Consider the following 27,990-nt stretch of genomic DNA (forward strand, 5'->3'; position numbering starts at 1 on the left):
GGGATTTAATTTGAAGAAGTCAGTCTCTCACTCTGGGAGCCCCCAGAGTGAGGCCCGCCCCATCAGGCTGAAGGCTTGTCCTCAGATTTGGTAGATGGGACGTCTTGTAGCCCAGGTCTGTTTGGTCCTAGGTTTGGAGGCCTTAGTGGATGCCGACTGCCATGGAAAGGACTGACCTTTAGCTTTTCCTTGGGGATGAAAGGACCGAAAGGATGGCATCCTAGGCTTCGTAGCAGATGCAGACAGTAAGAATGCCGTCTTGGAAGCTGCCAAGGTAGTCACAATCTTTTCCAATTCTGGGCCTAGCAGGATCTCCCCAAAATAAGGCAGACACTCCAAAGCCTTGTTACTCCGAATCTGCTTTCCATGAGCGAAGCCAAACAATACGGCGGACTACCACGGAAGTAGCAGATGCCTTGGAAGCTAGGAGACAAGTATCCAAAGCTGCCTCTCCTAAATAGGAGGCTACATCTAGAATGTGAGATATGTAGGACAGCTGTTGCCTGGAAGCATCAGAGGGAAATGTATCTTCTAGGGCCTCTGCCTAACTCTCAATGGCTTTTGCCACCCAGACCGTAGCCCTGGCAGGACGAGTAATAGCTTGTGTAAGAGAGTATATAGACTTCAGGCAAATTCCATCCTTCTATTCGTAGTCTCCTTTAAGGAGGTTGCAGTATGGATAGGTAAGGTAGCGTTCTTAACTAGGCGTGTCACGTGGGAATCCACTGCAAGGGGAACTTCCCATTTAGTGCAATCAGTAGCTGGAAGAGGGTAAAAGGAAATCAAGCGTTTAGGCAGCTGAAACTTTTTACTAAGCATATTCCATGCTTCACAGATAAGATCAGATAGCTGATTCGAATGATGAAACTCTGGCAAAACTACCTTCTGTCACTTAAATAGTGGTTCTTTTGCCCTAAGAGTGGGTTCTGCCTCTTCTATTTGAAGAATAGACTTTACAGCTCTCACAAGTGCAGGTATATTCAATTTAGAGGGGGACTCCTCCTCTCTCTCTCTCTCTCTCTCTCGAGGGGGAGTCAGAGTGAGCGAGGTCTGTGTCTTCTGCCTCCCCAGATAACTCAGAATCTGATAGCTGGGTTGACTGGAAAGATAACATAGCACGCTTAGTAGGCTTACTAGGTAAGGGTAAGGAGTACCTGCTGTGGCCATCCCATAGGGGAAGCTACCACAGGGACCGCCAGGTGGTCCACAACACCTCCCAACACCTGTGAAAAGCCCAGGGGGGGGGGGGGGGGGGGGGGGTTCCTGAGGATAGGATGCAGGGGCTGAGGGGCCAGGTGTCGTATAACATGCTGCACATAGACCATCTAGAATGAGATCCTCTGAAGCTAAGCCTGCTAAACAGGACTTGCAAGACACCAGAGTGGGAGCAGCAGGCTGCTTGTTATTCTTGCCTTTGTTAGACATAGCTGCAAGGATAATTGTAGCACACAATCTGGCACAGTGCAGTGAGCAACCCAGATATATGTACAATATGGCACAGTGTAGTACGCAACACAGATATACAGTATGTGATAGCCCCCCCAAATATAGGTAGATGTGAGGTACAATGAACCCCCTTATACCTCAGTATTCCAGGGTTATAATGAAAGAAAGGGAAAGGTATAAGCTGACAGTTGTAGAAAAATAAACAGACAGCAGCGCTAGCACAAGTCACATACAATGCAGAGCATACAATATAACTGCAGTGGGCACTAAATTCCACTACACAGACCGCAGTGGCTGGTAGGAAATAACATTTTATAACCTGGCTCCTGGGAGAGGTATACAGGGAGACAGGACCCAGCGTTCCTGGAGACCTGAGGCTGATACAGAAAATGGCAGCCTGAGGAGGCACAGGGTGAGGGAGGCAAGACCACAGTGGAATGGCACCCTGACCTGGGGGAGGCGCCGCAGGGAGAGGGCCTTCTACCCTATGCTGACATAAACCACCAGGTCCCTGGCCTTAGCTGTCCCCTGCGCCAGTATATTATACCCTGGTGGTCTAGTGGAGGCCCGAAACGCTGTCTACATCAGTGCCTTTGGTCTGTCTCCGGAGACCGAAAGCAAGACTGCGCATTGAAGCGGGTCCCCGCCTTACCTGTCCCCTTGAGTCCCAGATGCAGTCTGGGGTCCGAGGAGCCCTGCTAGCTAGGTCCCCAAGGAGCCCCGCCGAGAGTACCTAGCCGAGGGCTGGCGTCGCGGCGCCGTGGAGCAGTGATGGAGCAGCAGTGCAGACTTCCAGAGGACTGTCTAGCGCTGCTTGCTGTATTATGAAAAACAAGAAAATAAAAATAACTCATAAAAATAGAGCTTGGGCTGCTTAATAGCAGCCCCACTGTTTTAATGGTGATCCAGCTCTGCCGGACACCAACAAGACTGAGTTGCCTTCAGGCTGTGGGCGGGGTATATGGGGAAGGACCGAAGCATCATGGGATTGAAAAAAGCTTTGCTGTTGGTGTCCGGTCCTCCAAGTACCACCTACACCCCATTGTCTCCATGTGGACCCTATGGACTTCAAAGAAAGTTAACATGGGTAAGTTTTACCATATCTCACCTTTTTCCTGAGCTCCCTGTGGAGGTAAGCAGGAAATACATTTCATAGAATGTGGAAGGGGGGCAAACAAAATCTTGCTGAAGCAATTCCTAGGGGGATTCAACCTGGGGGTTGTCCACTGCACTGGAGGAAAAGCTGTCTCTCTGGCTACAGCAATAGAGTAAGGATAGAAAGACGAAAGAATTACCCAAGAAGGGGAAAACATGGGGAAGCATGAGTATGGCCTCATGTTCTTTGGGGAGGCTGACAGATCAACCTAAGTGGCTTAGGATCCTCTTGATTTGGCCAGGGACAGAAGTGGGAATTTGGAACTTCTGCTACAATGCCGGGTACACACTTATCCGACGAATCAGCAGTCTGATCGTCATCCGTGCACACAAGCAGATGTGCACGATATATCTCGTATCTGCTGTGCTGTACATACTAGTCGATGGCCGGGACAATATAATCGTTTGTTGGCTGTATGAACAATATATCAGCTAGTGTGTACCCAGCATTATAGTGAGCTAGTGATGTTCTTCAAAAAGAGTAAACATAAATAAGAGCGGAAACTGTTGTGCTTTAGGGAGGAGACGCCATGCTTCCTACTGGTATAACATAACCCACTGTCTGTGTAGCTTTACTGCTATAGGGGAAATCGTTAATATGTATACTTGAACACTTAAATAACCATATAAAATGGCAAATAATAGCTTCTGCTAGGGCTGTAAGTAGTATGTAACATGCCATGTAGGTCATGTGCTACTGACATGTGGGCTGCTCTTCTATGACCGAAAGGAGAACAAACAAAGTAGCAATAGAATTTGAGGACATATACCTGAGATGCCTGCGCTAGTGCATCATCCAGTGCCATGGCCATGTTGCGCACATCCTCTTTAATTCCCAGATACAGTTGTTCTGCTTGTTTGTACTTCTCCTGCACAGCTGCCCCTTCGTCAGGATTCAGATCACACAGGTGCGGCCCAATCTTCAGCAGTTTGTCAATATGAGGCTTGTGCTCAGACACGGATTCCCTTATTTCCTGCAATTTAACAAAGCCGCAATTGTGAACTTGGTTCACTCTGGTAAGAGAACAAAGTAAATATGTGGAAAGTTATAGTCGGTCAACGGTGAATGTTACCAGCGAGAGAGCTTAATGTAGGAAATATGACTGATCTAATTGCTGCCCTGTGCCTTGGGAAATCAAACAAAAACTTTGAGATGTCTTATAAATAGCTTGTGTGGAGACTGCTGTAATAAAACGAGCGTGCAAGGTGTATAACTTACTCTTATTTCTTCTTGCTGAAGTCTGAGCATCTCATGATCAACAGCAGGAGGTGGCAGCTGGGAAATCATGGACTGCATCTCCTCAATCCAAGGATTTAATTCTTCGTAGGTTTCCCAGAACTGCCCCACAAGAACATGGGCACGTTCCAGACGGGCGGACCGCTCGGAGTTTAGGTGGCTCACATCCTCATACTGCTGCAGTAGTAGTTTTGTTTTTTCCTGCAACAAAATGCAGAAGAATAAGTACACTTGCCCCAATAAATTCAGCATTCACTGTTATTAAGCAGAAGGTCACTCCCATTGTAATATGACACTTACTTGTAAAGTAGCTTTCTGTTCATCCCCACATGTACCTAGGATGTCTTCACAGGTGCTCATCAGTTCATCAATAGAATCCTTGTGGCGAATAATATCTACAGAGAATGCCTGCACAGTAACATTACTGGATTAATCATGTGTGGTATTAGAACATGTTGTGTATATGAGAAAGTGCAGCTATGCATTACAGGTTGAGTCTCCCATATCCAAATATTCCGAAATACAGAATATTCAGAATTACGGAATAATTTTGGCATGACTGATATAATAAAACCTTTGATTTTTGATGGTTCAATGTACACAAACTTTGTCTAAGGCACAAATTATTAAAAAACAGGATTTTGGTACTTACCGATAAATCCCTTTCTCCGATTCCACAGGGGACACTGGAGTTCAAGACAGTGGGGGTATAGACGGTGGTAGAGTAGAGCCTGGCACTTTAAAAAAATCTAGAAGTGTGACTGGCTCCTCCCCCTCTATGCCCCATCAGCCCCAGTTTAAGAACTGAGCCCGAGAGGAGACGGAGGACAACAGGAAAACAAGGAGAAGGAGAAGACCACAGAACGGAACAAGACCGACTGAAGGAGAACAGAGGAAACCACTGCAGGGAATTATGCAGTCACACAACCATAGAAGGAACCAAACAACTGGCAGGTACGCAGCGCTGGGCGGGCGTCCAGTGTCCCCTGTGGAATCGGAGAAAGGGATTTATCGGTAAGTACCAAAATCCTGTTTTCTCCTTCATCCACTAGGGGACACTGGAGTTCAAGACAGTGGGGACGTCCCAAAGCCAACCTCCTGGGTGGGAAGCGCGGAGAACATGCCGACCCTTTGGCCAACAGAAACAGGGACCGCCAAGAACCAGAGGTTCAACGGAAGGCAAGAGCGGAGGATCAAGTGTAGTGAGCCAGGAGACAATCAGAACTCCAAGCGGAACAGACACAGAAATTCCACAACTTACAGCGTAAATAGAATGGAATAAGTGGCTAGCGAGAAAACACCCTCAGGTGAGAAGCATCAGAACACTGTAAACTCAGCTGAAAACAGACCAAGCCAGACTATTGGGAGCAGAGAGCTCCAACCAGAATCCATGTGAGAAGGGCAGTAACCCGAGAACAAAATTCGAGAAAACCGTACCAGATTCGGAAACAGGAAACTGCAACAGTCGCAGATAGTAGAAAACCAGCACTGTTGGACATAATCATATAGATACAAGTATAACGATACCAATCTACAGAAACAGAGCTGATCCTGTCCACAGACTCCTAACAAAGAGTTTGCAGGGAGGTAAAAGTCAAGGCCGAACAGTCACCATCAACCATTCTGGAGGTCCAACTACTACAAAGTTGTAAACCAGCAGAAGGAAAAGACCATAGAAGTCTCCCATGAGTGGAGATCACACTGGGGACGAAGCAGAGGCAGCATCTAGAGGATTGAGATTACAATACCTTCAGAGGGTCAGACAGCAGAACCCCACTCCGAAAACAGAGTAGAAAACAACGACTGAACACCTGCAGCTGAAAAGAAAATCACAGCCACAAACTCCAAAACAACAGACAATTCCCAACATGATAGAAGTGCATAGTCAGTACCAACTGCTGGCCTGAACATATTCTGAAACACACAGGATACCCTAGCAGTTAAAGAGCACGTATGCAACAGCCACCCAGGGAGAGCTACCAATATAGGGAAGCATTCCATACAGCAAGGCTAGAGCACTAGGACAACCCTGAAAGTACCAGTCAGGTACCAGTCAACAGATTCTAGTAGAATAGTGTCACTAATCTCGGTGTTAAAACTAAGCACCAGGGAAGCTCTAAAATGTAGAGCCAACTGATTAACAGAGCGGATGGCTGCTAGGACCACCACTAGGGTGCATAAGAGAGAATAACGGCTATGCCATGTCAGGTTGGGCATTAGTGGGGTAAGCCCGCTTACCTATGAGCGTCCAAAAGCCCTCTGGACGCTATGTAGAATGTCACTGACCTTTTCCATCTCACAGCAACCTGCCCCATCATGTATAGGGAGTAGCTTCAGTGGGCTAAGACCCTATGCTCTACAGCCCGGACTTCAGCCTGGAGATGTTGAGGTAGAAAACACTGTATAAACTAGCAAAATGTTAGTGGAGACAAGAAGGTTGTACAACAGTACTCTGCACCTGAGCTGGTTATATTAGGGATGTGTATCCATATAGAAACTTTTCATAAAACAGAAAACGGTCTGCTCGTGTAAGTATCAGTACATTAACACTTATAATGGTGAAGTGTGTATTATGCCCACAAATCTAATACAATCCAGGCCTGACCCTGCCTATATCAGCGGGTGGCCCTAGGTCTTCATTTAATTTAACAAATGAAGCCCTGAGGATGGAATAGAACCTGGATGCTCTATGTACAGATAGAGTGTACCTAGGGGCCCTTTAGACACTCATGTATTGAGATATGTGACAAGACAATAATATGGAGTCTATACGGAGAAGGGTACCTGTACATAGACAGTGCGTTCGTTATCCCCAGAAAAGAAGGGATATATCTGTAGTGATAACCCCAATAGGGTTAAAAACCAGGTTTTTCCAATTATTAGAAAATATTCATACCAGGAATGGGAATATATCAGTATATATACACACACATACACACAGACAACATAGTTGCATGAGAAAGCAATCTCTTTGAAAGGAAGAGTAGTGCCCACACAGCAAGTTTACTTGTCAGACTCCTGCACGGGGAGATCAGCATGCCATATCTATACATGTCCTGCCTCAGGAGATCAGCATGCTATATATATATATATATATATATATATATATATATACATATATATACACACACACACCAATATCCCGCCTTCTTAGTGTCTTATAAGTTTGCTACCAAGTGCAAAGTTGAAAATAATCATAGATCACCCTAAAGGGGGGCGTCATAGATAGGGACTGACAAGAACAGAACTATAACCCCAGGAGGATTAAAGTACATATGATATATATATATATATACATATACACATGTACATACAAGAAGGCCCCAGTCATGTATAGGGTTCATAATAGAAGCAATGCCTTAGGGAATTGCGACTATCATTATGTAAGCTGCAGAACTTGACTCTAGTCTATAGAGCCACCATTAATATATATATATGGATAAAGCTGACAGCTATTGGTAATCCCAGGCGGCTTCCCATCTGTGGAATATAGGTATATACCCACATACAAAACCTTAGGGACAGATGGTGTAAAGCGGAGTTATTGTATTAACTACCGCATCAGGAGAGTCCAGCCTCCAATCGCAGATCTTTTAAACTATGCTATGTAACATAAAACTGATAACAGATCCTACCTCTACCTTTATGGTAAGGATAAGAAGCGATAGATATTTATCTCCAAACATGCATACCTACATACAAGATTAGTAGGTGACGATAATATTTTGAAAATAGAACATGAGCAATAGTAGAGCTATGGAAGGAATTGAGCCACAAGACAAAATTCACTCCAGACATGTATATATTTTAAAGCAGGGCTTAGTATAAAATACAAATACATACATACATGTGGCTTACCTCCACGCAGGGGAACTGCTCATGTGCCGCCTGTGGTCGTCATTCTGCTACGGCATAGGAAGCAGGATATTTTAGCAGCGTGCTATCCCAGACTATCCTGGGACCCTTCTGTTACTGGTTACTTACTTTAAAAGCGGGAATCAAAAAGACAACCTCCATGCTGTGAGGCAGTAATGCCAACCCCCACACCGGCAGTAACTAACTTCCTCTTGTATGTGCTGCTGCATGGAGCACCTAAAATATAATCTACATAGATGCACATATGCATACCTTCTAAGGTAAACACAGAAGGCTGGTGAGAACTAGCAGTTTTTAAAGACCAGCCTATAAGTTAGTATATGTGCTGCCACATATATGCATGGGAAGAGTACTGCCCCTCTATAAGGTGAGCCATAACCTGGGTATGGGACGCAATAATCTGCTAACCCTGGGTTACGGGTATGCTATAACCATAAATTCTGGCAGCAGCACCAGAACAGTGACTAAGGTGAGCCAATGTAAAACAATGTTCATTTAGGCAGGGTAGCTAGTGCACCCTGAGGAAGCCTTCACAAGCAATTAGATTAAGCTATGCACCCTTTGTATAGAACCAAGGGGAAGCCTGACAGGGGGTAATACCAGTCATTTACTTTCATAACCGCATAATGCGGTGTTAAGCAAAAAGGGTATTGGGCTAGTACCCATACTGCTAGCAACCAGCTATCTACTATAGCTAGCACTACTCCTGTCAAACAGTGACAGGCATCCCCTACCTTTTGCGCTTCAGCATTCCCAGCGTAGGAGGGGGAGGGTGGCGCGTAGGAGACCCACGCTAATAATCCCTGCTGTTAGGGCAGCCCGAAAGAGGGAAAACGGGAGGCGGCTGCTGGAGTGTGGGAGGAAACCGGAGTACCCGTAGGAAACCCACGCAAGTACAGGGAGAATATACAAACTCCACACAGTTAGGGCCGTAGCGGGAACTGAACCCATAACCTCAGTGCTGTGAGGCAGTAACGCTAACCATTACACTTAATGTGCTTTCCCTCATGCAGGCGGCTGTCTGCACAGCACTCCGTCCGGGTGCCTCTTCGCGGGGGGACTAATGCAGAGAATGTGTGTGCTGCTGCGCTAACAGGAAAACACCCCCAAAAGCAGGCTGCTACACGTTAGTGGAGGAAGCCATGCCGCCGCTGAAGTACTAAGTGCCCGTCCGGGGGCTGTGGGATGACACCGCTCCGTTTGTCAGCCCAGCCACTAAAAAGCATAGGGCGGCGTCTCCTCCTTTGTACATTAGAGGAGAGCTGCTGGTTAGTTATAACATTAAAGCCCTTTTGCTATAGAGCTAATCTATCTGCTGAAGCGAGCACTGGTAGAACCGCGCTGCTCTCAGATGAGGGAGAGCACGGGCCAGACTATAGATGGCGCCGCTAACATGCATGACGCGCCCTTTCCATAATACCGGCTTTTATATATGCGCGTGCGCACTGTAAGGCTCATCTCCACTTATTTATAAGTTGGAGCCCTTGTTCTCAACAAGAGCAGCCTACTCTGCGCAGGGGCCAAGGACCGCGCTGCTTGTCAGCGCTGCACTGCCTCCTGTAGAGGGACTCGTCTGGCTTCCGAAGCCGGCACCTTACACTGCTTGTGGCAGATGGCGGGACCTCGCCTGTCAGCGCTGTTTTCTCAACAAGAGCAGCCTAATGAGCAGCAGTGCGGCGTCTGTCATTACTGTGTGATCTACTCACCCAGCATTACAACTCCTATATAGAGGAGGGAGGAGCAGTAGTCCTCAGTGACCGCCGCGGCATCACCGCGCTTTTGATGTAGCAGGGGCCGCACTCCATCTCCTCCTTCAATTAAGACGGTGATGGCTAGGAATAAGCCAGAGACCCTGACGCTGACTGTTGAGTGCAGCGGCGGGTCGCGTCAGCAGCTCCGACACCACCACGTGGCAGGTTGGAAGGAGCTGTGTATGACAAGCGCGCAGCACGCGCTGTCCCTAAGCCCAGCGTTTTGGCCCACCGCTCCAGCTAGTCAGGAGTGGTGGGATATACTTACAAACTGCTGCGGCCGGGTTGCTGGGCTGGGGGGCAAATGAGGAAACCCGGACACGAACCGGTTTCAGTTGTGTCGGGTCCTCATGGAGTCCGATGACTCTGTTTAAAGTCCCCCATCAGGGTCACCGGACACAGGCTGCAGTAGCCGTGTGGTGCCCTCCCGGCGGCTCCCACGTAGCAGGCAGACTGCCACAGTAAACAGTCTGCCTGTCCTCAATGCTTTAAATAAAAAGCTCTAAAAAAAGAAAATAAATTATACTCAAAAAAGGCTGGAGACAGCCTGATGTGCTTCCGGCTCTCTCGGGCACATTCTAAAAACTGGGGCTGATGGGGCATAGAGGGGGAGGAGCCAGTCACACTTCTAGATTTTTTTAAAGTGCCAGGCTCTACTCTACCACCGTCTATACCCCCACTGTCTTGAACTCCAGTGTCCCCTAGTGGATGAAGGAGAAATATGGTATAAAATTACCTTCAGGCTGTGTGTATAGGGTGTAAATGAAACATAAATTTATTTCATGTATGTACACAAACTTTGCTTGAGCCACAAAATTATTGAAAATATTGTATAAAATGAGCTGCAGGCTATGTGTATAAGGTGAATATAACACATATGTGTCTATATTGGGGTCCCATTCCCAAGATATTTCATTATAATATGCAATTATTCCAAAATCCGGAATATTCCGTTATCCAAAATACCCCTGGTCCCAAGCATTTTGGATATGGGAGACTCAACCTGTATCATATGTAAGGAAAGCCACTAAGCTCTGGTTACATTATAGCACATTTTACCTCAATCACAAGCTTGTTGATTAAAAAGATAAATAGAAGTACAAGAGCATTAATACCAGCACAGACGAAAAGTAGACTTGTTCTTAAACCTGCAGTTGTCATTAAACTTGTGGATTGGATTTTTTAAGACTTAAATACTCAAATGCATTTTTTTATTAATACAGATAATACAAGACACTTTGAAGAGTCTAGATCAGCAGAACTGTACATTTTTTCATTAATGTTACACATGCACAAGAATGGTTCAGCAGTAATAATACCTTTTGCACCTGGAGCTGGGCTGTGGTCTGATCCTGTTCCAAACAGATCGTCCCCAGTGCCAAAAGTTTTCTCCTGGTCTCAGCCACCCAGGCTAATTCTGCGTCAGCAGCTTGCTCGTACTGGCAGGAAAGGAGCAAAGACGAAGTAGGACAATGAAGCGCATACATTGCGGACACATTGAACATTGACATTTGTAGCTGGATTAAACCGTAGCAACCACAAAAATCACGATTCCCATGTGCTTTTTAAAAGGGTTGTTCACCTTCAGATTACTTAATGAATGTGTTCATCTGTGAACCTGCCTGCTGGTTTTACTAAATACAATGCTTTATCTTTACAACTTTCTTAGAGGATTTTGGCATATCTTTATACCAACTATACACAGTTGTTAATGGTTGTTGCCTTGATCAGATTTGGTTTGGTCTATGTACTAGATAAAAGTGTATGCAGAAAGCAGATTTCAATGGGTTTCCAAGTGCACAGCAAATTAAACAATTCTGCCTAGAATAGAATATATAAAGACATGGTGTGAAAATACAGAGGAAGAAGTCATAAAATAAAACAATATTTTGAAAAAATATGCAGAAGGCTAAAAATAAATATATATATACTACAACTTTCTGAAGGAGAACAACCCTGCTACATGTTTTATCTACACACAGCGAAGTCAGTCATTTTATTGGCTGAACAAATAATATTAGTTCTCTAGGATCGAGAACCTCATACCTTCAATATGGCAGGCAACAAGACAGACTTTAAGCATGCAAAAGCTGCACATCACAGAATACAATGGCAAGCTGTGACCAAACATGACCACAGGCCAGTGCCATCATACACCCAATGCTTAGGGATTCTTAAGCACTCAAGGAACAGTCAATGAATACACAACAAGGATATAGCAAATAGAACTTGGAACACATACAGTGACAGACACTGAAATTTAGCCTGCAGAACTGTAAAACAAAAAGCTTTTAAACAGGAAGCAGAAAACTGCAAAGCCATGTACATTACCCCAGGGCTGAGCTGGATTTAATTGACCAGTAGAACTGAACACTATTTTTGATAGTTATCAGTTAACACTGCATTACTTGTGTTTCATAGTGAATTTTTATTATCTAAAGTCTTTTCAAGAAGGTTAACATACCACAAAGATTATGACGATACACGTCTATTCTCAGCAACTCTAATGGGTATGAAGCCATAACAACTGTATGTTGTTATAAATATATTATTTTAACAATATCCTTAACCTAGTCTTGATAGAAACAATGGGGGTATTACTTAAAGCAAAACCTCCCCCCATGAATAAACCTTACAGAATAAACAACCTAAATCTTTTCCATTAAATATCTTCACCGTGTTTCCTGGGAAAACCATAACGGAATCCTAGGGAGGCTGAAGGATGTGAATGAGCCAGGTACGTGCTTCAAAAAAACTCAAAAAGACTCCGTTAAAATTGAAGTCAAAATAGTTTCTTTAATAAGGGTGGGAGTACCTCTTAGAAAACACAACGACATCTTGTGGAGTAAGATTATTGTATGATGTATTGTAACAGAAATGCGTATATACTGTACATGCTTGAAAACAAAATGGAGGAAGTCAAAGCTATGGTGTATTTTAAGATAAGTGAGGTGACATCACTTGTGTCTGATACATAGGAATTACGACTGTTTAACTAGAATACCTTCATCCAGACAGTTTTGAAAACCAGAAAGAAACGAATTAATTGCTGCTGTTCTGTGATTAGGCCACCTACACACAGACATGATCCCTGAGCGCCTCTCCTACAGTCGCCATAAGGAGTACACATCTACACAATTTATTGAGCAGCGTGGGTAAAGGCAGAAGTCATTTATAAAAGTACTGAAGTATATTTTAAAAATGATTCTCCAAATACACCACAAGCATCATGGATAAGAGACCTCCCACCTCTACATAGTTATGATTGTGGAAATCAAAGTTATACAGATGCTAAGTGCAGTTGTACCAGAATAACATTTAAATCAGGCTGTGGAAAATACAAGAAGATATTTGAAATGACTATTTGTTTTACCCACCCAATAAAATTAGCAAAAACAGTGATCACAAATGTGATCTATCTAAGGGGGGTGTATACATTTTCATGGCACATGACAGGGTGGGCCAGTAGCCATCCAACCACATGCTACCAACATCCGAGGCCACATTTCTCCTGCAAAGTCTATTGTGCACTGGAAGGACAGTATAAAAATGGGGGAGTATAACCCCAAAAAACATACAGCCTGTCCAACTTTGTTAATACTGTTCTCAGAACAGTAAATAATTTACAGAGAGCAGGGAGATGGTTCATTACCTGCTGTGATCTTTGAATGGCAGCATCTATTTGATCCACTCTGTGTCCGATGGTGGCACTGACTGACCTATACTGCTCATTTGCATCTGAGACAAGTTTATCTAGACCTTCTCGAGCCCTCCAAGGTACCAGCTCCAACAGGGCACTGCCCACTTCATTTATAGTGTCGAGAACAATACGATACTCCATGGCCTCCTTTTTTAATTCCTGGATTAAAATAAGTAGAAGTTTGTCAATAATTTGTTATGCATGTATTAAATGAGTCATCAACTAGTCGCATTATTTCAACTATATAATTTCAATTATTTCTCACCTTTTGTCGCTGCTGGAATTGTGGAATTTGATCTCCAGCAGGAGACTGCTTGCTTGACTGAGCCAGTTCCTCCTCTACCTGTCCCAGCCAACTAGTTAGTTCATCGTGAGTAGTCTGGAACTTGCTGGCCAGCTGCAGGGCTTGCTCCAATGTTCGGAGAGCTTTCCCACTGGATGCTGTAATCTCAGAGTAACGGGTCTTGATACCATCCAACTTCTCCTGGATCAGCAGCACCTCCTCTCCTACAGTATGAAAGCAATATACATCACAGCAGCACTAACATCCACAACAATGTACAGTTTTATTGTCAGACTATCCAATAAACTTATATACGGTACACAAAACAGCAAAGTGTGATTGAGAATGTACATCACCTGTTGTCTGCTTTAGCAGAGCCTGTCCGTTTTTGACAGCCTGATCCACATGTCTCTTTCTGTTTATAATTTCTTCACTGAGAGTCTGGGTGATATTATAGAAAAAATCATCAGACCAGGACATCAAAGTAGAAAGACAACAAGTCTATACTTTCCTGGTTAACATAAGAACATGGCAAAGACAGCTAAGTGATTTGAAACCAATATCAGAAGTCAGTCTTTTATACAGATTTTACTACTGTACATATATTAAGGTGTGTATGATTAGATTTTCATCACAATAACTGTACTACAAGCATTATATAGATGCGCAGAACCTATTTTGGTGTGCACGACTGAGCTTGACCAAACCCTTAGATCCTTATAGTTATCCTACTCCTCCAGATGCTTATTTAAAAAGATATATTTAAAAAGAATGTGTGAATATATATGATCATTGCAGACTGTAAGCTCATGCAGGTAACGGTTAAGAAACCTATGGCAGTTTGGGGCTTATTACAAAAAGGAAATTATTCGGTATGGATTGCTTTTATTCACTTCAATACCTGATATTGCTACATTAGGACAAGTACTTATAAAAGTTTTTATTTTCATCAATCTAGAATCATCAGAATTGTCTAAAGGTACTGGCATTTCATGTGCTGAGAAGAAGGCAGGGGCCAGCAGCTGGCGCAGTGTGACGGCAGGGGCCAGCAGCTGGCGCAGTGTGACGGCAGGGGCCAACAGCCGATGCAGTGTGACGGCATAAAAATAATAGGCTAGCAGTACTGTTAGAAGGACATCTAAAAATGTATTTGGAAAATACTGTAAAGTATTAGAGTCATGGGTAAATTAATAATGGAGAAGTAGCTGTTTCAGGGTATTAAGATTTTAAGATACTGAAAAATTGTCATGCAAACAATGTAGTAATAAAGAAAGTCATTACCAAATATTCTGTGGAGGCTTTCTCAGTATGTTAAAAGAAACAAAAAATAGTTGTCTCTCTTTATATCAAAATGAGAATCAGGGTAGGGTATGATGCAGCCACAGATTCAATAACCTCAAATGCGCTGTAAGAAGCTAGAACGACCTATTTACATCACTGGAAAAGCATGCAGTCTTATATTCTAAATAGAGCTTACAAGTAATTGGCAGAACCACAGCTACTTCTGGTTCTTGTATCTGCTTACCTGAGACTAAATGGCAGATCATATAAATGTAAAAAACACAGCAGCCAAATCTTCCAATATTTTTAATTTCGTAAGCATTACTAGCACAAATATTTGATTGGTTCCTACCAGTTGCAGCACTGTTGTGCATATTTACCTTTGTTGTGCACCAGTTACCCTAGGATCAGGGATGGGGAACCTCAGGCCCAGGGAATGTATAAGGCCCCCGGAATCATTAGGTCTGGCCCTCTGAGCTTTTTTCTGCTAGTCTCATCTGGTAGGGTGCCTATAATGGCACCCTGTGGCCAGAATCTATGCAGCAGTGCCGTGTGGAGCGTACTCAGGATGCTCTGGGCATTGCTGTAATCACTGGCGATTGTGGCCCCATCCCTGTGTGACAGCACACGGAGGCGTGGCCTGCACCGGGCCCGCAAATAATGTTATATATATTAAAAATGGCCCTTGGCAGAAAAAAGGTTCCCCACCCCTGCCCTAAATATTCCCCACCCCCAATTGACAATGAGATGGGAATATATATATATATATATATATATATATATATATAAAAAAAACACATTGATTAACTTGCCTAAATAAAGATCGGAAATATAGAATGTTCTACAGAAAAATAAAGACCTAAAATAAGTGTATATATCAGTAAAAGTAAAAAGCCTGTGTTAAATGTTGAAATTTAATTTCTCTGTGATATTCTACCATCTGTTATGTGTTTGCTAGTGACTAATGCATTAGTAACAGACTAGCGAGTGCCAGTTTACTAGTTGAACATGTCAGTATGGTTAATACACTCACTGATTACTGCTTAGCTGATGGCACTGGGGCTCTCTGGCACTGATTACTGCTGGTACGTTCTGTTTATTGTACAGCTGCATTACGACTAATTATTCTAACAACTTTGTCAGCACTGGCAATAAAAAATATTTTTATAATTCAATTTCTCAAAAGCAAAGCAGCCTAAAACAATTATGTAATCACATTGGTCTCAAGAAATCTCAGGTCAGATGGCTCTCCTCCAGGCCAGTTAAAGCTTGTAATAGCAATGCAATGGCCAGTTCACACTCAGTGCTAGTGTAGGTAAGTGAACCAACTTATCAAATTAATTAACTTACTGGACATTTAACAATGTGCGATGATCTAAAAGGATATACAAAAATCATGAGAACCAAAATAAATGGAAACAAAATAAATAAAAAATGTATGTAAATCTGGGTACCATTTGGTTTGTGTGCTGCGTCTGCAGGACCTCCAGCTTGTAATCCTTCACAGAGACAGAGTTTAGTTTATCCTCTACTTCCGCCAGCCAGTTCAGGACTTCCACTTCGTCCTCCCCAAACAGCCTGGCATTGCTCAAAGCTTGCCCCAGCAAGTCACCTTTTCTGCTGCACAGATTCTGCACCTCACTGTACCGAGCATGCAAGAAATCTAGTCTCTGTGCCAGCCTATCACGTTCAGCTCTACAGCAGAGGGCAGAGAGACAGTCTACTAGCCTGCTGGCTTCATGCACAGCAGTCTCATGGACTGTTACGTCATCCTCTAGACTCTGGAAATAACCCAGAAGAAACACACCAAAAGGACAGAAAAATAAAAACAAAACAGAAGTGAACAAAATTAATAAAATTAAACAAAGAATGAAATAACATAAATGAACTAATGATATCAAATGTAAAATTGTAAATTAAAAAGAACAGATGTAAAACAAATGTAATACATGTAACATACAGATAAGACACAAGCAATACAACGGTCTAACTCAAGTAAACGTTTATGTCTAGAATTCTACTGTACGTGTCCAAATGCTGATCTCCCCTCTAGTCATACCTTGTGGCGTAAGATCTGCTGCTGAATTTTTGCAGTTTGAGTTCCGATTGGTTCAGAATTTCCCAATTTTTTTTCTGTGGCTGACAGCCAGTCAAATATGGGGTCAGTTGTCTCATGAAACTGTTTGGCTAATACCAATATGTCATCAAGTTGTTTATGCCTGTGCAAAGACGACCACAACATTAAAATTTCAGTATGAAAGGTGTAAAGATGTTTATTGTCTTATATGCATATTTAATTAAAAGCTTCAGGATCATTTTAAAACTGAAAATATTTTAGGTAGAGAAGAAAGATTTGTGCCTTACGTGTCCCAGGCTGCCAATAGTCCTACTAAAAGTCATTGCATGGAGACACTTTAGGCCTACATAGTATAATAAAGTGTACAGCATAATAAATTGTGTTTCCTTTGCCATCTCTAGGGCCTCTTTGTACTGTTATGGATAGACCAACATAGGAACATAGGGCCGGATTCAATTACCGGCGATGATATCCCTGATTTTTTGGCGATATTATCGCATCTGCGATAACTTATCGACGATTTTTCATGTAAAAATGGAGAATGTGCAAAACCCCTATTTTGGGGTAAAAATGTGAGGATTTCTCTCAGAACCCTTTGGACAGCACCCCTAATGATACTTTAGCAAAAAAAAAAAAATTGTAAGCTGCGTACTTTGGCGAAAAACAACCTCTGAAATTTCGGGCTACATCTTGTTTTCTGTGAAAACTGCGTTTTACGTATTGGGTCTGGTATTTCGGGGGCCGTAAGAATGCGTCAAGTGTTTTAAACATCGCACGTGGCAGGCACAGGCGTTTTTTTTTAGCGATTTAAAAAACGCCTGCACCAGCCACGTGCAATGTTTAAAATACTTGGCGCATCGTTACGGCCCTCTGAAATACCAGACCCAATACGTTAAATGCATTTTTCACCGAAAAAATTATAATTTTTCGACTGAAATTTCAGCGGCCGTTTTTTGCCAAAGTAAAACACTTACGAAAATGATTTCCGCTAAACTATCATTAGAGAGTCTTTCCAAAGGCTTCTGAAAAAAATCCCCACATTTTTACCCAAATATAGGGATTTTTTTTTTTTTTCGCCTGATCTACAGTAGGCTGGAGAAAAGTTTTATCCAGTTTTAGGCGAAAAACTGTCATTTTTTCGCCGTCGTTGGAGAAATCCGCCGTCAGATCGCGACCGATATCACCCGCGAAATCGTCCAATCTGATGCCCGATTTCGCCTCTAAAAGAATTCGGCACATAGTATGAATCAGAAGTGCTAAATGACTGCACATCTTTTTAAGCTATCTTGTAGGGTTTCCAACAAAAATGAGAATTTGGATTGTTATATTCTGCACATACTATTTATAGATCTTTATATGCATATATATATAATTTTAACATTATACATTCAACACTATTTACAGTGCTGGAGTGCACTCCACTCCAAGGAATCGGTATGAAATACCGCCGGCCGGCGGTTTGATTCCTGGCAGCGGCAGCCTGACACTGGAACAGATCCCGGCAGCGGCAGCCCGACAGCGCTGGAAATCCCGATCGTCTCCAGGTAAGTATTAACTAACCTAACCTACCCCCCTACCCTAACCCTCCCTTAGGGGTGCCTAACCCTAACCTCCCCTCCAAGTGCCTAAACCTAACCCCCCCCTTCCCTGCTGCCTGAACCTAAGTCCCCCGGGGGGGGGGGTGCCTAACCCTAACCTCCCCCCGGGGATGCCTAACCCTGCCTCCCCCTAGCCTAACCCTAACTCCCGGGGGGGTGCCTAACCCTAAGTCCCCCCTGGGAGCCCTAATCCTAACCCCCCGCGGCGCCCGGCATCCCTTCGATCGGGATGCCGGGCGCCAGTCTCGCGGCGTCGGGGAAATGAGCGGCGTCTACATCTAGACGCCGGGCATTTCACCCTCGCCGGGATATGACAGTCGGGAACCCGGCTGTCGGTATAATGTCAGCCGGCTTCCCCATTGCATCCCCTCTCTAACACCCCCCTAGCTCTATGTTGTCTCTTGTTACATAAAAACATATATCACACTTTATTCAATAATTATTTATATGCCCATCCTGTAACCAGAAACATTTGGGTTATACATAGAAAATAAAAAAAAAAAAACCCCAATGAAACATATTAACACATATCAAATATATTCCAGACCACATACTTTTAGGACCTAACACAGAGCTTGTGACATCAGTCCCTTTGTCATCAAATCATGCGACGTGATCTTCACTCACCACAAAGGTGACGCTGGACGACTTCCTTTCCACTAACTCACGGATGAAGTGATGTCTGATAGCTATGTGCTTAGACAGTCCATGGTGCTTTGTGCTGTAGGACAAGTCTACTGCACCTCTATTGTCACACTCTATGTTAATGGCTCCATCCTGTTCCATAAGACCCAATTCAAATAAAGTTTCCTTTAAGTATAAGGCTACCTTGGCTGACCCTACAAGTGCCATATACTCTGCCTCAAAGGTGGATAGGGCAACAGTGGGTTGTTTCCTGGTTGCCCAGCCCATGTATGAAAGACTGCCACACTCATCTGCTCCCCAGTCGGCATCACAGAAGGATTTCAGTTTAGAATTTCCATGCTTGGAAATTTTAAATTAAAAGGAATTTTGACTCTTTATAGATACTTTAGGATTCTTGTAACTGCAGTCCAGTGTTGCTTCCTAGGATTAATGGCAAACTGACTCACTCAGCTTACAGCATCTGTAATGTCAGGTTGAGTTCCAATACTAGGCGATCTGATAAGGAATCCTTTTCATAGCCTGTATTTCTTCCCCTTTGTCAAAGGGAGTATTTACAGGTTTTGCATCGGACATTGCATACTTGTTAAGTTCTGCATCAACATATCCCTGTTAATCAACTGTGCCAGTTCCTTTGGTCAAGTTTTGCAAGTTTCCCAAGCCTACCAGGTGATGTGCAGGCCTCGAGTCTTTCGACTTGAACTTCTGATCTAACAGATGCTTGACACTGGCTATGTGTTTTCCTTGACCTGCTAGTAACAAGACATACACAATAATGATGAACAGTCTCTGCTCTATTGTTTTGTATAAAGTCCATTTGGAAAAGTAGCGCATATAACTTAACGTACCAGCCACCTCTGCTTCAGACTTTAAAATGCTTCCTTTAAACAAAAATACTTTTTCTTGGAACATGTCATCATTATGATGTTCAGGAGATTCCATATAAATCTCTTCATCTTAATACTCATGCAGGAATTCTGAATCAAAACATATCTAACTGGTACAGCAATAAATTATACATGGCAGAATTGGCTATGACTAAACAAAGGTATTGCACATTGCCACAAGCAAGACGACTTCACTGTAGTCAATCCAGAATTTCTGCGTACATACAGTATATATCCTTTAGTGACAAGACGGGTTTTGTAACGGGCAACAGTTCTGTCTACATTTAACTTGTTATAGAAGGACCACTTGTTCTTGATTGTCTTGTGGCGATTTGGCTTGTTCACAAGAGTCCACGTATTACTGTCATGCAATGATGCAATTTTTCGATTGCAAACTGCCATTTTTTCCCAGTCACTGCTTCATTTTGCCTCTGATATATTTTGGGGTTCGCAGGAAGCGATATCTACAAACTCCTCATATCATCTCTTGTGGGCCTTCCCTTTATTCTTACAGAACTCCTGTTATGCAATTGTGTATCCACAATGGAAGTCTCCAACTCACACATGCTTCCAGCCTTAGGCATATCCAACTAAACAGACTTGTGCTGTGATTCTTGGTTCTAGCCTCAAGTTAGATCAGGGCTCGACAAATCCTGGTCGCCATGGCGATCAAGATTTTAGTCCTGGCCACAAGATTTTATAAATAAAGCTTACTGTGAAAAACAAACAAACAAAAAAACGCTCCTCCGAAGGTGCTTGCATGCAAGTCACAGGAATGTGTACCCACCACATTCAAACAGCATATTCCCCACCATTGTCAGCTATCAAGATTTTTAATTTCTGACCCATTTGAGTCTCCATTAGACTTAGTAGTTTAATATTATGTTCACGACGTCACTCTTGGTTTTGATTAAGCAAATATGTCATTCTCGTGAAATCGATATCTCACTTATCGATTATACTTCCATTGGGCCACACACGTCTGTGTGCACCAATGTTACTGGTCCTTCAGCTCTTGTTGCTGACTTTTGGGAAGGGACTGCGGGTCTGCTTACCCATTATACAGCTCTCACACGCCGGCTTCTTTTTATCACTCATGGCTATGCTCATCATCATTCCATCAAGAAGTTTTTGGACGTTATCATAACCCAGGGGGCCAAGCTGCTTGTGCCATGGTTCCTTAGGGTGATTTGTCTCAGAGACAGTCATCGCACAGCACTGTGTCTAGGACATATAGTTGCTGGCACTGGGTTGCTGTTGCTATTACAGTCCCTATTATTTTTCACAACACAATTGCCCTCTGCAAACTTGACCTTGAAGCCTTTATTGTCTAGAATGCTTATAGCAATGAGGTTTGTCCCAAATTCTGGTACACATGACATCTTTGATGTCCGAGACCTACAGTTTCACCTTTTATTTTCAGGCTCACAGTGACTTTTGTGCCTGTAAGGACTTCGTCTCCAATCCCTCTGACTATTACAGTATCACACATGCTCAGTGATGTAAACCATTCTTGATTGCAATGCCTTGTTTCTTCCGAGTCCATGTACCAGCAATCCTACCTGCGACTGTCTGTTACATTTAAAGCGGACTTGTTTCTTTTATCATGCTTCTTTTGCTGCGCACCACTTGCATCTATTTATTTCAAAGGCTTTATGTCCCACCATGTGACATGCAAAACACTTATATTTATGCTTTTACGTTTTAGTGTCCCTTGTGAGTAATGCAAACCTTACAGCATTGATCTCAACCGGTTTGTGTTCTTGGAATTGCAGTTTAACCCTCACAATCTCCGTTGAAGAGCAAGTAGTCATGGTTTTGGGTGCCAAAACTGCTATTTGGGCGCCCTAACCAGAACTTTAGATGGGTTTAGCCGTTAACCTGTTTTACGCGACTAAACCTGGTCTAACTAGGTGCAACAAGCAAGGTAATTAATGTGCGCCCAAAAACAATTGAATGGTAACATTGGGTACCCATTAATTAGCGTGTCTTAAACAACAATTGAATCGCCCCCAATGATAGATAAGAATAATTTTTTTATTCAATGTTACATACTGACTAGGATCACAGCAATCATTCTGTAAGTAAGCTGTAGCATGTTGGAGCAGAACATTCAGCAACAAGTACAGAAAAGCAAGAGACATAACATTCAATAACAGCAAAAAGTAAAACAACAAGGGACCCTGTCTACTTGGTGCATAAAGGTATCCCATCACCTGTCAAGACATCCATGTGAAGGATGTGGACAAAAGGAAATTAAATTGGGTCTATTTGGGGGAGCCCATATCTCCTAACAATGATGAAGTGGTTGTGAAACCAGGTCAGTAGCATGTCATTATAGGAAGTCCAAGGTTGAGTGAAATGATATAACTCAAAATTGGTGGTACCTCATGTAATTTACGCTTTAAGCTACGGATCAGGCTTAATCTTTGACTATACAGATGCCAGTCAGTAGACTCTAATATTGCTCATTTGGCATAAAATTTATCTAGCCCCTTTTTCTGGTATGTAGTCTGGAAGTCGGCGGTTGAAATGCCGACCGCTGGCTTCCTGACTGTGAAATCCTGGCATGGGACTAATGATAGGCGTCTAAATACAGACACCTATCATCAGCCTCACGCCGAAATCCTGAGGCCCGGCATAGCAAATGTAGGTAAGCCGGGCGTCGGGACCTGTTAGCTGCACAGCAGGGGGGGGGGGGGGGGGGGGCGGGGGTTAGGGACGCCCGGGGGAATTAGGGTTAGGCTCCTTACCCCCGAGAGGGTTAGGATTAGGCTAGGGGAAGGGGGGGGGGTTAGGGTCAGGCACCCCCAGGGGGAGGTTAGGGCTAGGCACCCCCCTGGTAGGGTTAGGTTTATAAAGCGGGGGCTAGGGCTAGGCACCCCTGGGGGGAGGTTAGGGTTAAGCACCCCTAAGGGAGATTTAGGGTTTAGGGGGGAGAGGGGAGGGTTACGATACTTACCAGGCGCCGTCTGGATCTTCATCTGCCGGACTTCCAGCGTCGGTATTTCATCCGCCGGGCTTATGTCCAGCGATATGTCATACCGATTCCCCTATTTCTATGTCAGGAAATGTAGTGCATCTCTCAAAATATAAGATCTCTAAGAGGACTTGTTCAACTTCAGTGAGAAAAAGGAGGGAATGTCCATTTAGATAGAATCATCTTCTGAGAAATCGTCTAATTATTTCCCCTTTTGTTCTTTGTTTAAAGGCCAGGATATGTGAGGATCTAAGGAATATAATTTTTAAAGTTACAATATAATATGGGGATTGTGTCCCTCGGAAGATTCTGCCCGGTTACCAAATCTATATATGCTAAGACGTTATTCCAAAAAAATAGTCTAGTATTGTGAATTCTCAAAAACACTGGTAGAGATTAGCATGGTCTAGTTTACATTTCAAGCAGGAGCCTGACTCATCAGCTACAAAATGTTTTTTTCTGAGAGATATATATAGGCTCTATTAAGTTTTTTGACATGTACCTCCTCTAGAGTAGAAGTGTATAAATATTTAAAACTTTTATCATGATACCTCAGTAGGATATCAGAGAGGAATATACTGTACTTGTTTTTCTCACTCCAAAATATCATCTTTAAAATTCGTAATTTTGCAGTGGAATGGCCCTTTTTCATAGGACATATGAGGAACAACGTTCTGCATTACATAAATTATGAGAAATTCCTCAGACATGAAGTGCAATCGCCAAGTTATTGCACAGAGTTTTATCAAGATCTCTTTAGCATTTTTTTTTTTTTTTTAAATACGTATCACTATATGCTGCCTTCTCCTTACACCTAGAAGTTGAGCCTGCAGCAGTACAAATGCAGATAGCACATAACACAGAGGAATAGATAATTATACCAACTTTACACCAAAGTTTCCAACCCAGATCAGACCCCCTTTTACACCGCAGAACCGCACAGTTCACACTGGAGCCGGGTCACCACTGACTCGGCTCTACGGAGCAGTGCTTCTTCCCGTGCCTCCGCAACCCTCTTACCTCAACTATGTAGTAGTCCAGAGGCAGGGAGGATGGGTGGGGTGCACAGTTTCGTTCTGGTCAGCCCGGCAGTGGATGCTTGGAGATGAAGCCGGCCAATCTGGCGGCATTTGGCGCGGCCCGGGTCATCGTGACCCAGGTCCTGCCGTTTACGCTGCAGGGTGACACGGAAACGACTCGTGCTCAACCCTGCAAGCTAGCCGGGTTGGATTCCTGGGTCACTGGACCCAGGTCGATCTGTTTACACCGACAAAAATCCCGGGTTGATGCGTGTTCACGTGCATCAACACGGGATTTTTAAGTCAGTGTAAAACAAGAGATATGGTAAGAACTTACCTTTGTTATCTCTGTTTCTACGAAGTCCATAGGGTCCACAGGGTTGACCTTGGGGTTATAGCTGGAACAGGATCCATGGGCACCACACAGTTAAGCTTTTAGCTCCCAGGATGCACTTGGGTCCTCCTCTATACCCCGCCCCCGAGCCACAGGCACCCCAGTTGGTAAGCAGCCTAGGCCGGAGGAGAATATGGAACAGAGAGAAGGAAGACTGGAACACACAAGAAACCATACTCACAGCAATAGGAGACGGAAAACCGGTGACCAGCCACACAGCCCATTTGAAGCCAGGTGCGTCAGGGCGGGCGCCCTGTGGACCCTATGGACTTCGTAGAAACAGAGATAACAAAGGTAAGTTCTTACCATATCTCTTGTTTTCTACTTCAGGGTCCATAGGGGGTCCACAGGGTTGACCTTGGGGATGTCCCAAAGCAGTACAACTAAGGGCGGGGACGCTCCTGTGCTGAAAGGAGTACCCGGCGCCCAAAGGATGCATCCTGAGAGGCAAAGGTGTCAAACGCATAGAACCTCAAAAACGTTTGAATTGAAGACCAAGTGGCCGCCCTACACAGCTGAACAGAAGCGCCACGTCTAGCAGCCCAAGAGGGACCCACAGAACGAGTGGAATGAGCCTTAACAGAGGCTGGCACAGGTAAGCCCTCCTGTGCATAAGCCTCACAAATAACGGAACGAAGCCAACGGGCTAACGTTTGTTTGTTGGCAGGCCAACCCCTCTTGTGAAAACCAAAGAGGATAAACAAGGAATCAGACTTCCTAACCGAAGCCGTCCGGTCTACATAAATTCTAAGCGCCCGGACCACATCTAAGGAAGTCTCACCAGCTGTAAGATCAGGGGACTGAAAAGCTGGCACAACAAGTTCCTGATTAATATGGAACTTCGAGACCACTTTGGGCAAAAACTCAGGACGAGTGCGGAGCACCGCTCTGTCCTGGTGAAAAATTAGGAAAGGAGGGCGACAGGAAAGCGCCCCCAATTCAGACACCCTCCTGGCCGAAGCAATTGCCAGGAGAAAAACCGTCTTAAATGTCAGCCACTTGAGCTCCACCGCCTCAAGAGGCTCAAACGGAGGACCCTGCAGGACCCGTAGCACCACCGCCAAGTCCCAAGGAGCCACCGGAGGCACAAAGGGAGGCTGGATCCTGATAACACCTTGGAAAAAGGTGTGAACGTCTGGTAGTATTGCAATCCGCCGTTGAAACCACACGGACAAGGCGGACACATGAACCTTCAGAGATGCAAGGCGTAAGCCGAGATCCAATCCTGACTGAAGAAATTCCAAGATCCTAGAAACTCGGAACACCTGAGGATCATAAAGTCTGGACTCACACCACTGAAAGTAAGTGTGCCACACTCTGTGATAAATCCGTGCTGAAGCAGGCTTGCGTGCCCTGAGCATCGTACCAATAACCGAACTGGAGAAGCCCCGAGACCTCAAGACGGCTGTCTCAAGAGCCACGCCGTCAAAGACAGCCGACCCAGATCCGGGTAAAGGCAGGGCCCCTGAGACAACAGGTCCCGACGTTGAGGAAGAAGGTACGGAACGTCGATGGAGAGGCTCCTCAGATCGGAGTACCAAGGACGTCTGGGCCAGGCCGGAGCTACCAGCACGAGCATGCCGCCGTCCTGCTTGAATTTCCGCAGAACCCGAGGAAGCAGGGATATCGGAGGAAACAGATACGCCAGGTGAAACGTCCATGTCAGCGACAGCGCGTCCACCAGACTTGCACCTGCGTCTCTTGTCCTTGACCCGTAAACGGGCAACTTGTGATTGTGACGGGAGGCCATCAAGTCCAGCTCCGGCAGTCCCCACCTGTCCACGAGTAGCTGAAACACCTCTGGGTGAAGCGACCATTCCCCGGGATGCACGTCGTGACGGCTGAGGAAGTCCGCCTCCCAATTGAGGACTCCGGGGATGAAGACCGCCGAGATCACTGGAATGTGACCCTCCGCCCAAGACAGGATACGAGACACCTCCGACATCGCTGCCTGACTGCGAGTTCCGCCTTGGTGATTGATATACGCCACCGTGGTGGCGTTGTCGGACTGCACCTGTACCGCCCTTCCGTGAAGAGCGGGGCCGGACGACTGCAGGGCCTTGTATACTGCCCGCAGTTCCAGGATGTTGATGGGGAGAAGTGCTTCTTCCGCTGACCAACGACCCTGAAGCGACAAAGAGCCGGTCACTGCCCCCCAACCCCGGAGACTGGCATCCGTCGTGAGCAGGACCCAGTCCGGGACCCAAAATGGGCGCCCCTCGACCAGATGAGCTGTCTGAAGCCACCAAGCCAAAGATAGCCGAACGTCCGGAGACAACACCAGCACCTGAGAGCGGATCCGGTGAGGTAACCCGTTCCATTCTGATAGAATCAGCCCCTGCAGGGGCCGGGAATGGAACTGGGCAAATTCCACCATGTCGAATGTCGACATCATGGACCCCAGAACTCTCATAGCCGAATGGACCGACAGGCGGCAACGGCTCAGGCAACTGCGTATCCGCAGCTGTAGTGAGGCGACCTTCTCCGGAGTCAGGAAGATCCTTTGCTGACGCGAATCCAGCAGGGCTCCCAAATGAACCATCCGCTGTGATGGAATCAGGGAGGACTTTTTCCAATTTATCAACCACCCGTGTGCTTGCAGGCAAGCGATCGTCAGGTGGAGATGTTGAAGCAGTACCTCCGGGGAGCTCGCCAGCAACAGGAGGTCGTCCAGGTACGGCAGCAGCCGTACATTCTGGTTCCGAAGATGTGCGGCCATGACCGCCATAATCTTCGTGAACACCCTCGGTGCCGTGGAGAGACCAAAGGGTAGCGCCCGGAACTGATAGTGGTGTTGAAGGATAGCGAACCTCAGATACCGCTGGTGTGAAGATGCTATCGGAACATGGAGGTAGGCGTCCTGGATGTCCAGGGACACCATGTAATCCCCCGGTTCCATCGCCAGAATGATGGAACGTAACGTTTCCATCCTGAACTTGGGAACTCTGAGGAATTTGTTCAGAGACTTCAAGTTGAGGATAGGGCGATGAGAACCATTGGGTTTCTGCACCAGAAACAGAGACGAATAATACCCCGTCCCTCGTTGTGATAGAGGAACGGGAACAATGACCCCTGCTTTCAGCAAGGACTCTATAGCCTCCTGAACCTGTAACGCCTTGGTCTTGTCCTGAGAAGGACTTGTGCAGAAAAACTGGTGGGGTGGTCTGTGCCGAAAAGACAGGGCGTACCCCTGGGAGACCACTTCTCGAACCCAGGCATCCGTGGTGGTATTGTGCCAGCACTGGGCAAATAGAAGAAGTCGGCCTCCCACTCTGAGGTCCCCCAGAGGGAGGCCCGTCCCATCAGGCCGCAGGTTTATCTTCCTGCTTGGAAGAAGGGCGCCGAGCACTCCAGGCTTGCTTCTTGGGTTTAGAGGCCGTCTTACTCGCAGACTGTGTCGGGAAGGACTGACCTTTCGCCTTACCCTGAACCCGAAAGGAACGAAAAGCCGAACTCCGAACCTTAGCAGGCAGTGCCGCCGAAGGGAGGAAGGCCGACTTGGATTTAGCCAGGGTGTCCACTATTTTGTCCAAGTCCGGACCAAATAGTAATTCCCCATTGAAAGGTAAGGCCTCCAGACCTTTCTTTGAATCAGAGTCCGCTCTCCAGGACCGCAACCATAAGGATCGGCGGGCAGACACCGCTGCAGCCGATACCCGCGAGG

At 45.1% G+C, this 27,990-nt stretch overlaps 1 protein-coding gene across 1 annotated transcript in view; it reads right to left on the reverse strand.

Moving 5' to 3' along the window:
• MACF1 (microtubule actin crosslinking factor 1) overlaps positions 1-27,990 on the reverse strand; it is a 269,121-nt gene that overhangs the window by 62,465 nt on the left and 178,666 nt on the right. The window contains exons 61-69 of the mRNA XM_088451201.1: positions 16,789-16,948; positions 16,184-16,510; positions 13,805-13,889; positions 13,431-13,672; positions 13,118-13,324; positions 10,785-10,904; positions 4,139-4,246; positions 3,821-4,039; positions 3,372-3,575 (exon numbers count right to left, since the gene is read on the reverse strand). Coding sequence (XP_088307327.1) covers positions 3,372-3,575; positions 3,821-4,039; positions 4,139-4,246; positions 10,785-10,904; positions 13,118-13,324; positions 13,431-13,672; positions 13,805-13,889; positions 16,184-16,510; positions 16,789-16,948 — 1,672 coding nt within the window. The remainder of the gene's footprint in view (positions 1-3,371; positions 3,576-3,820; positions 4,040-4,138; positions 4,247-10,784; positions 10,905-13,117; positions 13,325-13,430; positions 13,673-13,804; positions 13,890-16,183; positions 16,511-16,788; positions 16,949-27,990) is intronic.

The sequence above is a fragment of the Taudactylus pleione genome, unplaced genomic scaffold (genome assembly GCF_031769625.1).
Source record: "Taudactylus pleione unplaced genomic scaffold, aTauple2 ptg000541l, whole genome shotgun sequence".
Classification (NCBI taxonomy): domain Eukaryota; kingdom Metazoa; phylum Chordata; class Amphibia; order Anura; family Myobatrachidae; genus Taudactylus; species Taudactylus pleione.